Source organism: Chrysochloris asiatica, unplaced genomic scaffold, assembly GCF_000296735.1.
Source record: "Chrysochloris asiatica unplaced genomic scaffold, ChrAsi1.0 scaffold00165, whole genome shotgun sequence".
NCBI lineage: Eukaryota > Metazoa > Chordata > Mammalia > Afrosoricida > Chrysochloridae > Chrysochloris > Chrysochloris asiatica.
The window spans coordinates 1110835-1129126 of NW_006408683.1; the positions used below are offsets into that span (position 1 = coordinate 1110835).

Consider the following 18292-nt stretch of genomic DNA (forward strand, 5'->3'; position numbering starts at 1 on the left):
GATGTTAGGAAAATTTTCTTCCAGAAGGTCTTCAACTATCTCCTTACGGGCTTGTGTGATTGTTCCTGTTCTGGAATGCCAATAATTCTTATGTTATTCCTCTTCATGTTATCCAACATGAATCTTAGGCCTTCTTTGGATTTTTTTATCCTTTTTTGTATTTGTTAGAAGAACAATACAAGATAGAAGATCTTAGTAGTGTTGAGAGATTTATCTTCTAGCTCACTAGTTCTAGCTTCTGTCTCTTCAATTCTATTCCTTTGCCCTTTCAATGTATTGTCCCTTTCTGATATTGTATTATTAATCATTTGGACCTCTCTCTGTAGGTTTTGAATTGTTTCCAATGCTCTATCTTATTTGATTGTTCCTGTAGCCCTTTCCTGACTTCTTCCTTATTTTTCTCAACTGCATTTGTATAGTGTTTTGATACATTTTTCTGAATTCCTTCTCGGGCTTTTCCAAAGCCTGCCCATCTTCCAGTATGGAGTGTAGGTCTACTTCCAGCTCATTTGCCTCAATCACTTTATCTCGTTTCTAGACATGTGCAGATATGGTCATCTGCTTCTGTTTTTTGGGCATCTTCAGGAGTTATCTGTGGACTTAATACTTAGATGGGTACGTATTTTGTTATTTTTTATGCTTTCTGAATGCCTCCAGGTAGATTTGATCAGGAAATGGGCTTCCCTTTTCACTCTCCTGAGAAGTTTCAAGGTACTACTGTTGGTCGTTTTGACGTAACTTAGGATTTAATTTTTGAGCTATTTCCTCTTTTGTCTGCTTGTCCCGCTCCACAATCCCCGTTCAGGCCTTTTTTCTAGTTGGAAACAGTTCAGGGCCGGCTGTGGCCGTTGGTTTTAATTGGAAACTGTTTCTTTAAATTTTGAGAAGATCTGTGTGCGTGTGTAGTAGAACCCTCCGAGGGTGGGGCTGGGGTGCCCACTAGCTCAGGCACCCCTATAGTCATCAGAATGGAGGTGCGCAGATAGCAAGGGACCAATGAACAGATACCAAAAGAAAAGAATGTCCACACCTTTATCTCAGCAGTTCTGCCAGGCGTCTGTGACCTCCGATCCTTCCGCCGCTTGGTCTCACCCAAGATGGCGGCTCCTGGAGCAGCTGAGCGTCCCAGACTAGAAAGCAATAGATTTCTTGCTTCTGCCACAAATTCCCCCAGCTGTGATCCTTCCAACCTTCTAAATATTCCTTTATATGTGGTTCAGAGTTCTGAGACCATCCCCTGAGCCTGCTTGGTCGGGTATTCTGTGGTGGTGTTGTTGGAGGAGCTCCTTTACTATACATCCACCTGATCCGCCATCTTGTTTGTTCCTTCCTGTCATTTGATTTCTTGACTGCTGCTTCCATGAGTGTTGATAGTTGATCCAAGAAGAATGAAGTCCTTGACAACTTAAGTTCTTTTCTCCGTTGATAAGAATGTTGTTTATTGGCCCAGTGGTGAGGATTTTGTTTTCTTGACATTGAGATGTAATCCATACCGAAGGCTATGGTCTTTGATCTTCATCAGTAAATGTTTTAAGTCCTCTTCACTTTCAGCAAGCAATGTTATATCATTTACATATCGCAGATTGTTAATAAGTCTTCCTCCAATCCTGATGCCATGTTTTTCTTCATAGAACCCAGCTTCTCAGATTATTTGCTCAGCACACAGGTTGAATAAATATGGTGAAAGGATACAACCCTGTCGCACACCTTTCTTAATTTGAAACCATTCAGTGGTCCCATGTTCTGTTTGAACAACTGCTTCTTGGTCCATGTACAGATTCCTCATGAGTTCAATTAAGTGTTCCAGAATACTCATACTTTGCAATGTTGTCCATAACTTGTCATGATACACACAATCAAAAGCCTTTGCATAGTCAATAAAGCACAGGTAAACATCTTTCTGATATTCCCTGCTTTCAACCAAGATCCATCGGACATCAGCAATGATATCCCTCGTTCCACGGCCTCTTCTGAATTCCCCTTGAACCTCTGGAAGTTCTCTTGTCAATGTATGCTTGCAGCCGTTTGTATATTACCTTTAGTAAAACTTTACTCGCTTGAGATATCAAAGAGATTGTCTGATGATTTCCGCATTCCATTGGGTCACCTCTCTTTGGAATGGATGGGTACAAATACAGATCTTTTCCAATCAGTCTTCCAAATTTCTTGGCATAGATGAATGAGTGCCTCCTGTGCCACCTCACTTTCTTGAAAGATTTCACTTTTTATTCTATCAATTCCTGGTGCCTTGTTCTTTGCCAATTCCTTCAGTGCACCTTGGACTTCCTCCTTCAATTTCATTGGCTCTTGATTATATGCTACCTCTTAAGACAGTTTAACATTAACCATTTCCTTTTGGTACAGTAACTCTTGTATTCCTTCCATCTTCTTTTGATGCTTTCTGCATCATTCACTGATTTGCCCAGAGAATCTTTCAATAATGAAAGTCAAGACCTGAACTTATTCTTCAGTTCCCCCAGCTTGAGAAATGCTGACTATGTTCTTTCTTTTTGCTTTTCTGACTCCAGATATTTGCATATTTTGTTGTAATATTTGGCTTTATCTTCTCGAGCTGATCTTTGAAACTTTCTGTTCAGCTCTTGTACCTTGTATTTACGAGGGATTTATGTGTAGCAATGTGTAATAATGGCATTAGGGTGACCTCCTCTAACTTCACAAAGTAGGAGGAGAATTACCATCAGCTTCCGTCCCAGGCCGATTCTTATTGTTGTTGTTGTTAAGTAGATTCCAACCCATGGACCTCATATAGGGTTTCCAAGGAGCAGCTGGTGAGCTTGAGCCAGGGACCTTGCAGTTCAAAGGACTTTGCAGTCTGACTCATTAGCCCACAGTGCCATACCAGGACTCCTATATTATTCTTATTTGTGGAGGTCAAATTTGCCTCCAGCCTTTTTTTTTTTTTTTTTTTTACCAATTCTGGCACCAGCTGTTATTCCCACTGCACTCTACTTCTTTGTGGAGCCTGATAACTTGTTGCCCTGGCCACGCAGACTGTCTCGTACTGTTGGCTCTGCTGCTCTTTGCCTCTGCTGCTTTCCGGCTCTTGTCGTCTGCAGTATCACAACTCTATCTCCTGAATGAGGTGGTTCTCAGTACAGGGATCTTGGGTCCAAAATATGTGTGCCTCTCCTTGGCTGTTTTTTTGATAGTAGTGATATCTCATCCCCCTTTACACTTTCATGATATCTCATTTTAAATCTAGTGGGATAGCAAAACTGACTAATCTATTCATTAGGGTTCAGTGTACCTTATCTTCATGGTCCCACTGCACAAGGGTGCCTTGCACTTTCAGTGAGCTTGGTGGGTTGGGTCACAAGTACCTCACACTTACATAGTTTTTGGTGGGAGTTACAAAAACTAGATGGAAGGGCCATATCAAGTAATTGACAGGACTGCAGTATGGGGTTGCTCTTTCTAGCTGTTTGAAGATGTGCGTACTGTTTCCCATAATGAGGGTGCCATTTTACAATCCCGTCAGCAATATATAGTTGTTGTTATTATGTGCTGTGGAGTTGGTTCTGACTCATAGCCACCCCTGTACAGGGTTTCTGGGGTGGTAAATCTGTACAGGAGCAGAAAACCTCATCTTTTTCCTGCAGAACAGCTGGTAGTTTCAAACTGCTGACCTTGCAGTTCGCAGCCCGATTCATAACCACTAAGCTACCAGAGCTCAGAATTTCCAATCTATATCATTAAGACAAAAGGGAGGAGGATACTAAGTAAGGGCAATAGGAAGGAAGAGAGGGGGCTGTTCAGATTCTATGGCTAACTAATTGCTAATCCTATTACATCACATCATGAAGGTAATTGCATTTTATCATACAATAGAGATTAACTATGTAGCTATCATTACGTAACTGTCAGACACTGAGAATCCTGGTTTAGGGGAGTTGACATACTGTCATACCACAGTAATATAATGCTGAATGCTCTGTCTCCTGAGAAAGGAGGTGTTGGTTAGGTTGAGTGTGGACTTGATGGTTGTCGTTGCCTGATTTCCCACATAGTCTCAAACCTTGGGAGCTGCTTCTAGTACATCATAAACAAAGCTCTCTCAGACCACTATGCCCCTTCTCCCATAATTTTCATGTTCCACATCTCACTGGTAGAATTGAAAACAAACATATACTGGGTGAATGAGGTATGGGGTGGTTATCTTTTAATTTTGCTAAGTATGAATATTTAAAGCAAATCATAACACTGTAATCAACTATTACCATCATTGTATGTATTGTTTTTAAAGTTCATTTTAGCAGTGCAGCAGTATCTGGATGGAGCACAGAATGAAAATAGTGTTGAAGATTTAACAAATTAGCTTTCTGTAAGACTCCCTACATTGTCTTTGTTTCTGATGGTGGTTGAGACCCAGCTGTGCCTTGCCAGGGCCTGTAGAGCCTCTTGTCCCATTAGACCCCTTGAACAGGACAAGAGGGCTGGAATTGTAGAGGTGGGAGAGTGCTCATGCCCATGGCATGATGCCACTTTTCTACAGCTAGCCTTTTCCCTCTACAAACATTTATACATAGAGCATTTTACTTTTACTGAGTGGTGGCTATGTTCCAGACTTGGCAGGTTGCCTTGAGGCTGTACGGGGGGCAGGGGAGCAGCACTCAGTGACATTGGCTCACTCTGTGGCCAGCACATGTTCACAGTGACTGTATCAAATAAGGAAGATGTGCTGGAGAAACAGGATGAGGTGAAGAAATGAGAAGCTGGGGCATATTTTTAAAAAGGGCTATTCATGAATATTTTTCCTTCTCGGAAGCTCTGTAAAGAAGGGTGGTGGTGGTGATGTGCCATTCAGTTGGTTCGCTGGTTCTGACTCTTAGAGACTCTTTATAAGGTTTTGGAGGCTCTAAATCTTTATGGAGCAGAAAGTCTCATCTTCTATGGAATAGCTGGTAGATTTGAACCACTGACCTTGCGGTTAGCAGCCCAACCCATAACCCAGTATGCCACCAGAGCTGGGTGATGATTATCTGCAGTTACAGATGAGGAAATCAAGAGTCAGGGAGTTCCCAAGGCCGTGTGCTTATTTGTGTTTGGAACAGAGGTGTCTATTGTGCAAGTCAAAGCACAGGGCTGTCTAGTTGCTCTCTGACCCTCCCTACCCACCCAGTTCTGGGAACCTTGGAGAACACGCCGCAGGGAACTTCCTCCATTACCCTTTCAGCTTCACTCCTTCCCCTCCTGTTCTGTATGGCAGGTGGGGGGTGCCAGCTAGATAAAGGATTAAAGAGGAGGGAAATATCCTCATCCCACCGCCTATCCTGTCTTACCAGATAGGAGGGACTGGGACAGTTAGATGTGATAATTACCACTAAAGGCTTAGAATAGTGTTAGCACATCGTTAAGTGCAGAGTAGGTGATGTGGTAGCTCTTGGTTTAGCCTTAGATCTCTCTTAGCCCTTTTCCTGCTGCATAAACATACCTGGCTGTCTGGCTGTCTGTGTGCCATGGAATCGGTTCCGACTCATAGCGAACCTGTACAGGGTTTCCGAGGTTGTAAATCGTTACGGGAGCAGAAAGCCTCATCTTTCTCCCGTGGAACAGCTGGTAGTTTCAAACTGCTGACCTTGTGGTTCGTGTGCAGCCTGATACGTAACCACTATGCTACCAGAGTAAACATACTTAATCTGGCAGGTAAAGCCAAAGCCACAAAGAACATTTCTTTATTTATTCCCGCTCTAAAGCACCCTTTCCCTTAGTCTGCTTGTTAAAAGATGTTTTGGTCCTTATTTTCTTTAACTTCTGGTACTTCTCTGGGCAGAAGCCAATAGGCTGTAGATGGCATGACCTCCAGAGGAATTGAAATCACCCTAACCTGGCCCATGCACGCCTACTCCCCTATTCCTTGACTGCACAGTCTGATTGTGAGGGAAATGTCATGTGCTGTCTTGGAGTAGGTTGGCACCTCCTTTAGTCCAGGAGAGAAGCCAGACTCCTGACAAGGGATGGTGGGCCATAGAGCTGGTTTTTGGTGGTCCATCAGAACTGGGCCATCAGCCCTGATGGGAAAGGCCTGCTCTGTCCTGTGGGACAAGAAGGGGTTGGGGGTGAATGGAAAGGTCTGGTGATTCGTGATATCTATGAGAGGCAGTGAGCACTCAAGGTGTGCTCAGGAGGATGGGCATCCAAGACCAAGGCTGCTCTTCTACTCAGAGTTGCTGTTCAGGTAAAAGAACAAACTGGGCCCTGACCTTCCCTCTCATCAAGGTTCTCGGGTACAGGTGGGGTTGACAGGCAGTTTATTCTCTTTGAGCAGGTGCGCCTGAGGCCCAGGTCAGATTGCCTGGATGACTTTGGCTTCTAATCCCCATCTCCCACAGCCAAACTGACCCCGTCAGGCCTGTCCTCTGTCAGTCAGCAGTGCCTCAGGCCTGCACTGCTCTGGACCTTTTGGGAGCACATAGGGCCACCTAAGGAGTTTGAGGTGGCCTTGGCATGTGTCCTTTTGGTGATTTGTTTAATGACAGGTCCTTACTGGAGTTATGAGAAGAGTTTGGCAGAGCATTTGAGTGGATAGACAGCTGTAAAGTGTATGTGTGGAAAGAGTGCTATGGGCTGGGATAGGGAGGAGCTCCGTGGGGCCCCACAGTTCTATGTTACCACCCCATAATGGCCAAGCTGGGTTGGTTACCTTTACAAATTCTGCCTCTTGTGCAGAAGATTTGCCTTTAGACGTGATCTGGGCAGTGACATTGATAAAGGTCACTCTATAGGTTGGCGGTGGATGTTGTCTGTTATCTAGTTTTTGCTAAATCAAATAATGTGCTGGGTAGGGTAGAGGTAGGCAGTCAGGAGGCACGGGAGTTAATTTTTAATCAGAGACTGGCTCCCAATTCTGCGCCCAATGCTCTACAGGAGCTGGTACAGGTTTTGGAGACAGCAAAGCTACTTTGCCCAGTCCCACATCTAGTGCACCAGGCCCCCAGGTACATCAGAAATAGAATGCACCAATCTCTGGCAGTTACCTGGAAATGTCCCTGAGGTGGAAGCATACCTCAGTCCACCTAGATATTCTTATGGGGTATGCTTCCACCTCAGGGACATTTCCAGGTAAACTGCCATATTCTAATCCCATGGTTTATTCTAGCCATCTAACACAGTAGTCACCAGCCACGTGGAATTACTGAGCATTCGAAAGGTGGCTCATCCTAATTGAGATATGCAACCTGGTGGCTCAGTGGTTAAGTGCTTGGTTGCTAACTGAAAGGTCAACAGTTCAAACCCACTAGTCATGCTTTGTAGGAGAATGATGTGGCAGTCTTGTTTTGGGAAGGATTACAGCCATGGGAACTCTTTTTGAGCCAGTTCTACTCTGTCTTGTAGGGTCATTATGAATTGGATTCCATGTCCTGGGCCTGGGTAGAGCACTTCACTCGTATTAAACTGTTTAGTCTCCATAACAGTCTAGGAAGTAGGAACTGCTGTTACAGCTAGTGAAACAGGGGTTGCACAGTTGCCTTTGTTGATGTGTGCTGTCAAAGCAATACATAATCATGGCAGAAAGTTTGGAAATTACAGAAACCTGCAAATAACAAAGTAAAAATTACCCGTAGCCCGCCCTGCAGGTTTCCTTGCCCTGGTGTGAACCATCCTCTTCCAGCTCTAGTATCACCCCAGACATGTGGGGCTGCCTCTTCTGTCCAGATCACAGCCCCTTGGGGGCTTCTGAGTTTTGGCCTACAGCAATTTTGGTCCCTTTGTTGGTGGCTGCAGATAGCATGCTGCTGTATCATAAATGACACTTAACAAGCAGAAATTTATTCTCTCTTAACCAAAAAAAAAATCCATCAAGTTGGTTGCAATTCATAGTGACCCTGTGTGTGTCAGGGTGAGATGGCGTCTCCTTGTAGTTTAGATTTGTATATGTCTGATGGCTAATGATTATGGAACATCTTTTCATGTAATTGTTAGTTGCCTCAATATCTTCTTTGGTGAAGTGTATTCGTTCATATCCTTTGCCCATTTAAAAATAGACTTGTTTGTCATTATTGGGTTTCCGAGACTGTAAATCTTTATGGGAGGAGCCAGCCTCATCTTTCTCCCATGGAGCGGATGGGCGGATGGTAGGTTTGAAATGCCAGTGCCTAACCCATACCACCACCAGTTTGAAGAGATTAGAAGTCCAAATTCAGGGTGCCAACACTAGCGGGGAAGACTTTCTCTGTGATCTCTGGGGGCTGTCCAACATCTATTAGTCATACATTCCTGGAAGTCTCCATTAATCTTCCCCCTGGGTCTAGGAGGAGTTTAGCACAGGGATCCTGGGTCCAAAAGGTGCACTTCCCTCGTGGCACTCTTCTCCTGACTCCTTCCTCTCTGCTTCCTTCTGTCTTCTTTTAAATCTTGTAAGTTAAGAGGGGATTCAGGCCACACTCCAGGGAAACTTGCCTTAAACTTCCCGTACAACTGATTGGCTGATACATCAGGTCATTACATACCTGCTAAACCACTGTTGTGATGCTGGAGGACCACAAAATTGGTTTGAACTGCTAGGTCTGTGTTTCAAACCCACCAACTGCACCTTGGAAAGCTTATACAGGGTCACTGAGTTGGAACCAGCTCGACGGCACTTAACAACAAGAAGCCACTGAGATTCAGGGCCCAGCCTTCTTTTGGGGATGATACAGTTCAGTCTCTGACAGTGACCATCCAGGAGCGTTCCCTACTTACCTATGCTAATGATATGTTGTTGTTAAGTGCTGTTGAGTCAGTTCTGACCCATAGTAACCCTGTATAGGGTTTCCAAAGAGCGGCTATGTGAGCTTGAACCCCTAACCTTGCAGCTGAAACTGACCCACAGTACTACACCACACAGATTTGGCTAGCATTGTGTGCAGCGTATGAGGAAGTTGGCCATTCCTGCTTGATCTTGATGGCTCTGGGCTCCTCCTGGCCTTCTCAATATCTGGACCCTCTTCTAAGATCAAGTGACAGACTTCCAAACAGATGAGGTGTTCCTGCATTTTGATAAGGAGATTACAGAAGGGGAGAGAGGACCTATCTTCAGCCCACTGTTAGTGCCTGTTGGGTCCTAGGAGGGCAGCAGAGAAGGTGGGGTGTTTTACTTCTTTGTGAGGGCTGTCTGTGGACACCTGATAGTTTGCTTTTTTGCAAAACTTTTTGTCTCCCATCGATCGCCTCCTCCCACCTGCTGATGCCTTTCCTTCCAGTTACAGCAAGTTAAATTGGAGACTTCTAGAACTTTGAAGATTATGCATAGACTTGGGAATGGGCATCCCCTTCCAAGATTGGATCTCTGTCCTTGACTTGCTGACCATCCTCGATCCACCTCTCCATTAGTGCTGAGTCCTTCCCAATATGTTTCCCAGCTATGCATTATTTGGGGTTTATGTTTTTGTGATGGTGGGGAAGGATGAAGAATTTTCATCAAATATTTACCTTGACTCAAAGTCAGTATGTGTTTTCCTACCTTTTCAAAATGCCTGGAGTGTCTGCCAAGGCTCCCTGGTGGGCATCAGTGGGTGTCTGTGCTGATAGTCGGCAGCCTGCTGCCCAGTACTGACCACTCACTCTGTCTCCCTGCAGGTCTGGCTGTGGGCCTGGGCTTTGGGGCACTGGCTGAAGTTGCCAAGAAGAGCCTTCGCCCTGAGGATCCCACAGGTGAGCCAATCCTTTGATTAGGAGGGGTGGGGGGCAGGGAAGGTGAACCTGGCTGCCCTTAGCCCTTCCACCCAGGAAGGGTCCTCGGGACCAACAGGATTTACCATATTCTATGACTAAGCACTTGGCTGCTAACTGAAAGGTTGGAAGTTTTAAGTCCACCTAAAGACACCTAGGAAGAAAGGTGGAACACAGCTCTGTTTTGACTCGGTGGCTTCTGAATGTTTGGTGTAGAGTGTGTGAAGGCTTGAAGGTCTTACCCTGTCCCGGTCCTGTGATCAGCTTTAGGCGGAGGCTTTGTTCATGCACTCACCTCTTGGCTTGGCCCTGCTTCCCAGGGAGTTCTTGAGGTCTGGCTGGACCACTGCCAGGGATGGTATTTGATCGTGGTAAGGATCTTCAGCCTGAATGCAGACATGCCACAACTGGGGGCAGGGAAGCTGCTGCTGGGACCCATACCATTTTGGGGTGGCCCATACCTTCTCCTGGCCCCAGATTTGGTCTCTGAAGTGAAGATAACTGTCCAGATGACCCACTGTGAGCCAGCACTCTACAGAGAATGTTCTGCAAGTGACCCCACAGGGACTTGGGGTGCTCAGGATGCTCTGAAGACAGGTTCCTAGCTGTCAGAGGCCCAGTGTGGGCCCTTGTATAGGTTCTCCTCTTCCATCCTCCTCCAGGCATACGAAGGTGCTATGAAGACTGCCCTGGGAGTGTTTTCTTTAGTAGGGCCCTTGGGCTGCTGAAAGAACAGCTGGTTCTTTGGTTGAAGTTGTGGGCTGAGGGCCCCTGCCTCTGGCCTATTCAGGGGGCATGAGCTTATTCTGGCATCTCACCCCCCCCCCTCCCCCGCAGGGTTTTGCCATGAGTATGACCCTGTCTTACGTACACTCAGCCCCCTGGATGGCCCCTCCTCCCTCATGTGCAGACACTCCTCACAGTGAGGGCTCTTGCTCCACCCTATAGGACCCTGGTTGGAGGAGCAGGGAGCAGAGAAAGCACCAAGTGTGTCCTTGGAAGTGGGGGCAGGGGCAGGGCTGATTTAGCAGGGATATTTCAGTGTAGGTGTTGCGAGGCCAGCCGACCCTAGGTACAGCTCTTCCCCCATGGCTTATCTCCATCCTACCTCATCCATGCAGGGTAGCGGTCAGCCTGGCTCATTGGCTACAGTGGTGACTGAGAGCAGGGCTTGGGACTTAGGCCAGAGTGAGTAGCTCCTTGGCTCGAGGTGGGGCCTGCCCTCATGGTCCATCCTGACTCTCTAGGCTGTCCTCAGAACCAGCTGTGCTTCATGCAGGGGGTGCGTGCCTCCAGCCTGTAAGCATGGGCCAGCTTTGGGGAGTGGTCTGGGCTCTGCTTCTGGGGGAGAAATCGCGCTCTTTCTGTTGGGGCAGCACCCCCTCACAAGGCCTGGGCCAGGTGGGAAGAGGGAACAATTGGAGGCACTGCTGGCTTGGCCTTGCTGCCTTCCCGTGAGGTAAACTCACTCACCAAACCTATTCTGCCCTCTAATATTCTTGAAGGGAGCCTAACCCTTTTCCCACTTCTCAGCCTGTCATCTTGGCACTGTAGACTGACCCTCCCCAGGGCACTGGTGTGGAGGTGCCTGGCAAAGGGTTTCCAGAATAATTTACAGCCAGCTAGACCCATCTAGCCCCCCTCCCCCACCCTTGGAGTCCTGGTGTGGCTCTGTGGGTTAATGCACCAGACTGCAAAGCTGTTTGAACTGCAAGGTTGGTGGTTCAAGCTCATCAGCTGCTCCTCGGAAACCCTGTACAGGGTTGCTATGGGTCAGAATTGACTCAACGGCACTTCACAACAACAAGCCCCTTCTAGGGACAGAGTCTTCATGTCCCCAGCCCCTCAGGATGTAGTGGGGGAGTAGGGCTTCTACTACCTGTGGTTGGAAGACGGAGGTCTGGCGCTAGACCAGGGCGCGGAAAGAGTTCCCTTGACTGGGCCCCACTGGTCTTGAAACTGAGCCATCTTGGTCCACCACCCTTCCTCTAGCCTGTCCACTCTCCCTTCTGTTTTGCCCTCTACTGCCCTGCCTTTGACAGCCCTGGGGCTGCCCACAGTGCAGGCTGAGCCTGGCAGGGGTTTCTGGGTAGAGGGGGGAGGGGCTGTGTGCTACCCTTGGGCCTGAGACTCCTCTCTTGGGAATGGGACTCTCACTGTAGCTGCTGAGCCCATGTGACAAAAGCACCGTAATCCCAAGGGTGGGGGTGACTCTTGTCCACTACACTTGTGGGGGTTGCAGGCAGTCCTCTTCGCTGGGGGTGCTATGGATTGGGTCTCGCCAGGGCCTGCCGTATCCCCTCTGGCTGCGGATGGCCCAGAGGTTCCTGTGCAGTGTTGGGATTAAATTGGGACATGGAGAAAGCAACGATTACAAGTCTGACATCTTAGGACACTGGGGCGCCCAGCAGTGGAGACTGGGGTTGGATGTGGGCCTCCTGACCACACACCTGGATGCCTGTGGGTGCTTCTGCAGAACTGAGGCCTGCCAGCCAGTAGGCATTGCAGAGCTGGGTGGTGGTGCTCTCAGAACTGAGTATGGGGTGGTAGCATCGACTGGGTGCTACTGTGGAGGCTCTGGAGGGCTGGGTTGTGATTGGCTCCAAGTCCCCAAAGAGGGGATGCCATGGTGACTCCTCCTGCCCATAGGAAAGAAGGCCGTGTTGGACTCCAGCCCTTTCCTATCAGAGGCCAATGCCGAGCGTATAGTTAGCACGCTGTGCAAGGTGCGCGGGGCGGCGCTCAAGCTGGGCCAGATGCTGAGCATTCAGGGTGAGTGAGGGGGGACAGTTGCTCTTGGGGGTGGGGCCTGGGTGCACAGGTGGAAGAGCGGGACCCCTCCTGGACCTGATAGCTTTGTGGCTCTGGCCAGCTTCCAGGGTAGTAGACAAAAGTGTAGTGGTGGAGGGCATGGAGCTTGGCTGGCCACAAGGTGGGTGGGTGGGGATTGAGGAGGGGTATTTGCTGATGGTGGGAGTCCCTGGGTAGGACAATTAACCTACCAGGGGTACCTCAGAAGAAAGGGCTGGTGATCTTCTGAACTCTTATGGAGCACAGTCCTTACTTGTGATACACATGTGGTTGCCATAAGTCAATGGTTACTAGATTTTGGATTTTAGAGGGTCAGTTAAATAATATAGAACTCTACAAAAAATACTATGCTACTGGTTTAAACAATCTGTAATAACCTGGAAATACTGCCTAAGACAAGCAGGCCAGAACAGCATAACTCCAAATATGAGAAAACTGCACAGAAAAAGCAATAACAGGAAAATAGTTCTCTCTAGAAGTCAGATTTTATGAGAAAGATGAGGCTTTTGGCTCCCACAAAGATTTACAGCTTCGGAAACACTATCTAGGGTCGCTGTGAGTTGGAATCAACTTGACAGCACTTAACAACAGGGGTCATGTTACGGATAATGTCACTAGACTTTTCTTGATTTTATAAATGTATTTTCAAAATGTAAAGGGTTGCTGTGAGTTGGAAACGACTCGACGGCATATAACAACAATACATTTTATTTCTAACTAGCTTGTATAGCATGCCACTGGGGGAGTTCAGATCCCCAGCTGGGTGGCATGACCATGGCTGATCACCATCTCACTTAGAGAAACCTCCCAGTGCTAGGGGCTCTCCTTTGTCCTCCCCCATGGCTATGGGAGAAGTGCTTGCTGGGCTGGTGATGTGTCTGTTTCCTGGACTTACCTGCGGGCTGCAGTCCCCACATTGCACAGGTCCCATATCCTTGCAACCCTGGTGGCCCATTGTCCACAGCATCAGTAGTGTGTTTGCCGGCTGAGAAACAGGCTCTCAAGTGCAAGGAGGTAACCGAGGCTGAGCTGCCGTTTGCCTTTGGGCTCATGTCTTACTGTGTTTGCCACACAGTCCCAAGTTGGTGAAAGAGCAGCAGCTCGGCCACTGTATTCCCCGCCACCCAGGCTGCTGGGAAGTCAGAGACTAGAGTTTGTCAAGAGGTGGTTGCCAAGGCTCTGTGGCCACTTGCTTACTGCCTGTGTTCTTCCCTTCCAAGGAGTTCGTTCTCTGCTCTCAGCACTAATTCTTCCTGTGCTTTCCAGATGATGCCTTCATCAATCCCCACCTGGCCAAGATCTTTGAGCGTGTGAGGCAGAGTGCCGACTTCATGCCACTGAAACAGATGACAGTGAGGCCTGTTGTGCATGGGGTGGCATTGGCCTAACCCTGGGAGCAGGGCACACTCTGGGAGCTGGGGTAGGCTCATGCCCCCTGCCTCTCCTTCAGAAAACTCTAAACACCGACCTGGGCCCCAACTGGCGGGACAAACTGGAGTACTTTGAGGAGCGGCCCTTTGCAGCTGCCTCCATTGGGCAGGTGCACCTGGCACGCCTGAAGGGAGGCCGAGAAGTGGCCATGAAGATCCAGGTAGACTACCTTGGAGTGTGTGTGTGTGTTTGCTAGGTGGCCCTGTTGGTTTCTGTGTCCCCACACCTGGTTGCCAGTGGTTGCTCAAGGAATATTTGCTGAATGAATGACTGGGAGGTCAAACAGGCCAGCTGGGAGTGGGGACACGTGATTTGCAGCATTTTGAGCCTGAGATGGAGGGTTTCACTGCAGCAGGTTGTTGTTCTGCTTGCCAGCAGAAGGGAGAAACCAAGGACCATCCTGCTCTGATGAGGTAGGGTGGTATGAGGGTGGGGATTAGGGTGTGCGAGTCCATGCTAAACAGCAGCCTTGGATCTTAGTTTTTGATTCCTTTAAAAAGGTGGAGTTGGTAGGACACAATTGGGAAGCTAACAGACCGTGGGGAGCAGGACCCCAAGAGGGGCCTGCCTGTCTGCTTGGAGTCACCTCCTTATTTCCCTCACAGTATCCTGGTGTGGCCCAGAGTATCAACAGTGATGTCAACAACCTTATGACTGTGCTGAACATGAGCAACGTGCTTCCTGAAGGTCTGGGCGGGGCTGCCGGGGCAGTGGGTGGCCAGTGTATGGGATGGTAGACCCTGTGGGACTGGGCGTGGGATCCTAGCTGGCCCCGTGAGCCCTCAGTCCTTGCTATCTTCTCCTCCCGGCCCAGGCTTGTTCCCTGAGCACCTGATTGACGTGCTTCGGCGGGAGCTGGCCCTCGAGTGTGACTACAAGAGGGAAGCTGCATGCGCTAAGAAATTCAGGTGCAGCTCCATGGGTGCCCCATCTGTAGCTCACTTGAGTGCTTCGCCATGGCGCCTTGCAGGCGGGGTGAAGGTCCTTCCAGCTCAGTGCATGGCAGGCCCCGTAGGCAGAGCTCAGCCCCTCATTTTCCCCAGGGTGGGAGCAGGACTGTCACTTGGTTATGACCTCCTGTTCTCCCCAGAGAGCTGCTGAAGGACCACCCCTTCTTCTACGTGCCTGAGATTGTAGACGAGCTCTGTAGCCCCCACGTGCTGACCACTGAGTTGGTGTCTGGCTTCCCTCTGGACCAGGCTGAGGAGCTCAGTCAAGAGATTCGCAATGAGGTGGGACTAAGAGACAGGGGCCTTGAGCCAGGAGTGGGGGCCCCTGATGTAGAGGCTGGTTGGGAGCTCAGCCTCTGCTCCTCCATGCAGTAGTATTATAGAATCAGAACCCAGGTTTGGGGTAGAAGTTGAGGTGGGGTTGGGTTGGAAGACAGACAGGTACCAGGCAGCCTCTGATGCAGGCCTCGCCCCACCCCAGATCTGCTACAACATCCTGGTCTTGTGCCTGCGGGAACTTTTCGAGTTTCACTTCATGCAAACGGACCCCAACTGGTCCAACTTCTTCTATGACCCTCAGCTGCACAAGGTGGGTCGTAGGTGGGCCCTGGCTGAAAGCACCTGCTGGCTTCAGTGTGTACCTGGGGTAGGGAGGTGAGCCCCTTCGTCTGCCCCTTCTCAACTTGAACCTTGGGAGACCATTTTCCCTCTGTCTACCCACCTGTTCCCTTCCCCATACCTCTACCTGCGACCACAAAGTCAACCTTCCTCTGACTTCTGCCTTTCCCCAGGTGGCCCTTCTGGACTTTGGGGCAACTCGGGAATATGACAGGGACTTCACCGACCTCTATATCCAGGTATAGTTAGGGGCAGGGAGGGGCCTGACCTGAGTCCAGCGTATTTTCCTGAGAGTTTAGACAGGGTGCCCTGGGGTATGTGTACCCATCTGTGCTGGTCCCTGGAAGACTGCCCAGTTGTGTAGTGTGGTGAGAGCAGACAAGGCTCGGCCTGCTGAGGCTGTGGCACTGGGATGGCCTCCAGGCCTGAAGGGAGAATGTAAGAAGGATGAAAGTGGGAGCCGTGTCTGGCACGTAGGGGGAAAAGTGACAGGTAGTGCCTCCCTTGGAGCTGAAAGCCTTTCTTTGTAAGCAGCCCCCCACCCCCCTCCGGCCCCTGTGTCTCTTTCCAGATCATCAGAGCTGCCGCTGACAAGGACCGAGAGACTGTGCTGAAGAAGTCCATAGAAATGAAGTTCCTCACAGGCTATGAGGTCAAAGTGAGTGCGATGGCCCCCAGGCTCCACATGGGGTGTGTGCAGGGGACAGTATTGCTTAGGGCAGTAGGGCGGTAAGAGCCCGTGGGAGGGGCTGCAGACTTCTCTTGTGGTGTGGCTGAGTGAGGCCTCTGTAAATGGATCACATCAATGGGACAGCACGTCTTCAGGGGCGCTCAGGACCCTGAAGCCTATGCTCTCTGTTCTGGGTGTTGAGAATGGCAGAGCTGGATGTAGGACTATGTTCCTCCTGACACTCTTTCATCCCATTGAGATTTGTGTTGCTGGGTGGGCTTATTCAGGCTAGAGTTCAGGGTTTCCGTGAGGGCTTATGGGATGGGGAAGTGGTGAGGGGAGAGTTAGAAAAATTTCAGCAAGCCTTAAGGGGTATGATCTGTGCTCCTGCCACCCAAAAACTACACCTTCCTCTCCCTGATCATGGGGAAAGGGTGAAATCTTGGATTTACCACCTAGTCAGAGTAGGATTTTAGGCAAGTTTTTCTGAGTCTTACTTACATATTCTATAAAACAGGTCATTTATACCTGCCTCCAAAACCCTCAGTACATAGCAGCTGGCTAATTTGTCACCTAAATGGGGAAGCGTGACTAGTCTTCACTCCACTCTGGTTATCCAGGCTGGTTGGCCTGCCCTCCCTGGTGTTCTGCTGGTGTGGCAGTTTCATACTTCTATCCCCCTATTTGGCTGCAAATTCCCTATGGGTGCTGTCTCCACATGGCACTTAGTCCTGTACCCAACAGATGGTCACTGTGTTGGTTCTGGGTGGCTCACAGAACACCAGCCAACTTGGATCCAAAGACTTTACAGGTTGAACATTGTTTTGTAAAAACTTGTGAATAGCTTCAGGGCAGGGCTCACTCTCTGCACTTTGGGACCTCACCACTCCCTTTTGTCCAATATGAAGCCCAGTTCACGCATTAATGTTTTCCTGGCCCTTAAGAGACTCCAGTGACAACCAATAGCAACAACATGGATTTGAATTTATACTCCCATTACCGTTATCAATCTTTTAAAACAACCACTTCCCAAGACACCGCCCCCCCCATCCCCCCAAATAACAAAACTCTCACCTCTCTGACACTCAACTTCAAAACAAGAGCTATAGGATAAGCACTGGACTGCTAATTCTAACTTTTGGTGTGGCGCTGTAGGATCAGTATTGAACTGGGAACTACAAAGTAGCAGTTCAAACTCACCAGCTGTTCTTTGGAAACCCTAACCAGTGTCGTTATGAGTCAGAATCGACTGGAGGATACTAAATATCAACAAATAGCTAACTGTAAGGCTAGCAGTTCAAACCCAGTTCACTCCATGGGAGAAAGATAAGGCTTTCTGCTCCTGTAAAGATTTGCAGCTTTAGAAACCCTGGAGTGGACTTGATGGCACTGGGTTAGGACTCAGGCACTGACTAGGAGCCCAGGTCTGTGTGAAGCATTCTTATACCTTGTCACCATTTGCCCCTGCAGGCTATGGAAGATGCCCACTTGGATGCTATCCTCATCCTGGGGGAGGCTTTTGCCTCGGAGGAGCCCTTTGATTTTGGCACCCAGAGCACCACTGAGAAGATCCACAGCCTGATTCCCATCATGCTAAAGCACCGCCTCATCCCCCCACCCGAGGAAACCTACTCCCTGCACAGAAAGATGGGAGGCTCCTTCCTTATCTGCTCTAAGCTGAAGGCCCGGATCCCCTGTAAAGCTATGTTTGAGGAGGCTTACAGCAACTACTGTAAGAGGCAGGCCACACAGCAGTAGCCAGTGGGCTAACTGGCCATACTCTGCCCATTCGTAGATGCAACAGTAGGAAGATGGTGGTATTGATGCTCTTGTAAACTCTTTCACCCATTAAGATGGGGCGAGGAGGGTGCTGGAAGCCCCATAGAAGCACTCACACATGGCTTTGATTACTCAGTGAGGGTACCGGAGAAGCAGAAGAATGAGAATGAAACCCCAACTTCTTGGTTGAAATACAGGCAACCCCCAGGTTATAAACCGTCTGATTTACTTACAATTCAGATTTATCAAGAACCAACCTCCATTAAGCCTATTAAAATGTTTGAGATACATACAATGGTTTATAATATCAAATGGCCACTACTTTGCAACATGCATCAGAACATTATTACTGTATTATGTTAAA

The 18292-nt window shown here is 48.7% G+C and overlaps 1 protein-coding gene across 1 annotated transcript in view; it reads left to right on the forward strand.

Annotated features, from left to right (window-relative positions):
• ADCK3 (aarF domain containing kinase 3) overlaps positions 1–17907 on the forward strand; it is a 48078-nt gene extending 30171 nt beyond the window's left edge. The window contains exons 4-14 of the mRNA XM_006871262.1: positions 9577–9651; positions 12319–12441; positions 13747–13832; positions 13931–14071; positions 14517–14598; positions 14726–14819; positions 15002–15143; positions 15343–15450; positions 15653–15718; positions 16051–16137; positions 17620–17907. Coding sequence (XP_006871324.1) covers positions 9577–9651; positions 12319–12441; positions 13747–13832; positions 13931–14071; positions 14517–14598; positions 14726–14819; positions 15002–15143; positions 15343–15450; positions 15653–15718; positions 16051–16137; positions 17620–17907 — 1292 coding nt within the window. The remainder of the gene's footprint in view (positions 1–9576; positions 9652–12318; positions 12442–13746; positions 13833–13930; positions 14072–14516; positions 14599–14725; positions 14820–15001; positions 15144–15342; positions 15451–15652; positions 15719–16050; positions 16138–17619) is intronic.
• Positions 17908–18292: the final 385 nt, after the last annotated feature.